This window comes from Carlito syrichta, unplaced genomic scaffold, assembly GCF_000164805.1.
Source record: "Carlito syrichta isolate Samal-C Ts95f unplaced genomic scaffold, Tarsius_syrichta-2.0.1 Scaffold315593, whole genome shotgun sequence".
Classification (NCBI taxonomy): Eukaryota; Metazoa; Chordata; class Mammalia; order Primates; family Tarsiidae; genus Carlito; species Carlito syrichta.
The window spans coordinates 1,266,654-1,270,355 of NW_007259689.1; the positions used below are offsets into that span (position 1 = coordinate 1,266,654).

General features: G+C 45.6%; 1 protein-coding gene across 1 annotated transcript in view; it reads right to left on the bottom strand.

Annotated features, from left to right (window-relative positions):
* The window catches only part of TMEM33 (transmembrane protein 33), a 21,760-nt gene that overhangs the window by 17,571 nt on the left and 487 nt on the right, over window positions 1–3,702 (bottom strand). The window contains exon 2 of the mRNA XM_008073025.2: window positions 3,580–3,645. Within this exon, the coding sequence (XP_008071216.1) occupies window positions 3,580–3,624 (45 nt within the window). The 5' untranslated portion in view covers window positions 3,625–3,645. The remainder of the gene's footprint in view (window positions 1–3,579; window positions 3,646–3,702) is intronic.

A 3,702-nucleotide genomic window follows, 5' to 3' on the forward strand; every position in this document is an offset into this window, starting at 1 on the left:
TACAGGCGCACGCTACCACACCCGACTAATTTTTTTGATTTATTGTAGAGATGAGGTCTCATCAAGTTGTCCAGGCGGGTCTCGAACCCACGGGCACAGGCAATTCACTCACCTTGGTCTCCCAAAGCGCGGGATTACAGCCTGAGCCCAGTCGAAAAAAAAAAATCTCAACAGAAACTTAACTACAATTACCTGTGTCCCTTCAACACTTGTAATAGTGGCTTCGTCTATTTTAAAAGAACGTTGAATAAGAGCTAATTGCTCTCAAGAGAGCCATATGCCTATTCTAAGAAAAAAAAATCTCATATCTGAATAGGTAGGTCTCAGAGCTGAGTACAAAGGCATCACACAATGGCAGTTTGGATTAAATAAACCTTCTGAAGGAGAAAACCATAATAATCAGTAACTACTGAGCTAATCATGGGCCTCGTGATTTGCTGATGTACACAAGGGCCTGGCACATTGTAGGAACCCAGAATTCGGCTGTCAGGTATTAAATGACAACTGCCTCTCTGACTCCCCGAATCTCTTTGTTACCTTCAAGCTCCTCCACAGCCCGCATCCCTCAATTAAACTCCACAGACCAGTTTCTTCTCTATCTTCCCAATCTATCTTTTCTTTTGCAGCTTTTTCCCCAATGTCTATGTCCTTTACCACTGAAGCAAGAACTTAAGATGTTTTTCCATCAAAATATATTTTATATTCTAATTCTAAAGTGGCTTCTACATTTTTTACTAGGATCCATGTAAACAAATTTAACGTTGAGTTCACTTTATATATGGATATATAAAGTGAACGAAAGCTACATGAACAATAGTAACCTTACTATTGTGATGGATTTTGACATTTTCTATTTCTTTTTTTAAAAACAGATGATGTTTCCACTATACTTACTTATAAACGCACTAATGGATCTACCTGAAGCCTAAAAACACTGCTGTATGCAATTTAACTTTATTACCATTTGGAAAAAAGACATGAAAAATCAAGGGAAAAAATGCAAATATATTTCAAAATTCAAGGACATTTTTTTGGATGTCTTCTTAACCACATGCAGGTAATTTGAGAAATATGAAGTATGCCTCTGGCTTATTATTCTATCCAGACTTACTCTACAGTGATACTTCTAAATTTAAATGATTAGCACCAATCAAGTGAAAGATGAATCTGGGTTCCTGTGTTGTTTCTCTACAAATATTAAAACTGTACGCTATAGTTTAAAATTTAGTTTTAGAATACTCTTTAAAATCCATCTTTTACATTGCTTATTTTGCAACAAATCATTGATCTATGCGTTTCACTTTGTACACTTTTATGTATATTCTATCACACAATAAAAAAGTTTAAGAAAGTCTATTAGTTTGCATTTTTAAGAATGAAGTGCCCAACCACCATATTAATAAACAGTTCAAGCAAAAAACATCAGTGGCTTTTTGGGTGAAAAACTGTTGAGAAGCAATGCAGTCGTACAGTCTCAAAGTTTCATGCCAAAGAACACTTTGTAAGCCGGGCTCGGTGGCTCAAGTGAGTGGATTGCCTGAGCCTGTGGGTTTAAGACCCGCCTGGGCAACTTGGTGAGCCCTCATCTCTACAATAAATTAAAAAAAAAAATTAGCTGGGTGTGGTAGCGCACGCCTGTAGTTCCAGTTACTTGGAAGGCTGAGGCAGAAGGATCACCCACTGGAGCCCAGCAGGTTGAGGCTGCAGTGGCCAGGAGCGGCCACTCCACTCCAGTCTGGGTGACAGAGTGTGACTCCAACTCAAAAAAAAAGAACACTTTGTAGTTACAAAGGGAAAAGGGCATCTTTACAATGGCGAGTCTGGTGGACAACACCTTAATCAAACAATCATACTTTAATTCTCCAATGATGGGATAAGTCACTATAAGATGTTTCTGTATATGTGTATATGAGATATACGTATATACATTTCCAGTGCACAACAGTCTGGACTCTTAAAAACTATCTGTCTTTTTTTTTATTTTTTTTTATTTGGAGTCTTACTTTGTTGCCCAAGCTGGAGGCTGGAGTGCAGTGGCACACTCATGGCCACCACAGCCTCGACCTGCTAGGCTCAGGTGATCCTTCTGCCTCAGCTTTCCAAGGAGTTGGAACCACAAGCGCATGCCACCATGCCCTGCTAACTTTTTTATTTTTTGTAGAGACAAAGTCTGGCCAAGTTGCCCAGGCTGGTTTCGAACCCCTGGACTTAGGCAATCCTCTCACCTTCACCTCCCAAAGTGCTGGGATGACAGGTGTTAGCCACTGTGCCTGGCTCTATCCATGTCTTAAAAGACAAAAAAGGCAGTGGGCAGAACTGTTCTAGATTAAAGAGAGTAAAGAAGATACGACCACTAAGTTCATGCATGCTTTTCGACTGAACCCATGATGAGGAGAAAGTAGCTTTAAAGGACAATGACGGAAATCTGAACATGGATAGGTAATATTTTTCAAATGTGGAACTGCACGGTTGTCATGCAGAAAAATACTCAGGTATTTACGGATCAAAAAGTGCAGAACAATAATGCTTCAGGTACAAATAATTAACTCCAGGTCAGGTGTCTTAAAAACAACATTGCCGGGCCTGGTGGCTCACACCTGTAATTCCAGCACTTTGGGAGGCGGAGGGTTGAGTCCAGGGGTTTGAGATCAGCATGGGCAACTTGGCAGGAACTTCCTCTACAATAAATCAAAAAATTAGCCAGGTCCGGTGGCACATGCCTGTAGTTCCAGCTACTTCGAAGGGTGAGGCTGAAGGATTGCTGGAGCCAAGCAGGTCAAGGCTGCGGTGGTAGTGAGCTTGCCACTGTCCTTCAGCCTGGGCAACAGAGTGAGACTCCAAAAAAAAAGAATGAGCAAGAATGGGGAAAAACTGTGTGTGGTGGCTCACGTCTGTAATCTCAGCACTTTGGGAGTCCAGAGGCTCAAGACCAGCCTGGGAAACTTGGCAAGACCTCCTCTCTACAATAAATCAAAAATTTAGCAGGGCGTGGTGGCACGTGCCTGTAGTTTCAGCTACTTGGAAGGCTGAGGCTGAAGGATCGCTTGAGCCCAGGAGGTCGAGGCTGCAGTGGCTGTGAGCATGCCACTGCCCTCCAGCAGTGGGTCACTAAGACTCCGACTCAAAAAACAAACAAAAAAACAACATTTACAAAGGCGCGACGATGCCTGTCTTCATTGGGCACACAGTGAAGAACCCCTCAGCGTGGATCCTGTGCGATGGCCATCAGGTGGGCAGCAGCATCCTAAGCCGCCACCCATGTGCTCCATGTGGCGTGTCGGCACAACCTCAGGTGGCATCTTCACCCGGGGGGCCTGGGACAATCAGGGGCCGAGGCGGGGGAAGAGGAAATTAGACCCGATTTCCCCAGCGTACAGGTGAGGGTCACCTGCTCCAGGCCAGCCTGTGGTCCCTCTGGGGACGAGTTCCTCGCTCCCTCCGCGACTCCGCTCACGGCCTCCCCTCCCGTCCTTCGCCCCCATCAGGAGTCCCAGGCCCCCGGGACCCACTCGCGACGCCTCCTGCTTCTTCCCGACCCCGCACGCCGAGGTCGGCGCCGCTCCCAGCCCGCGCACTCACCACGGCGCCCGCCCCCTGCGGGCCGTTCGGGGTCGTGTCTGCCATGGGGGAGGTCCACGCGGGCGTCTACGACGCGGCAGTCGCCGAGACAGAGGAAAAAGGGGACGCACCGTCAGCGCCGGG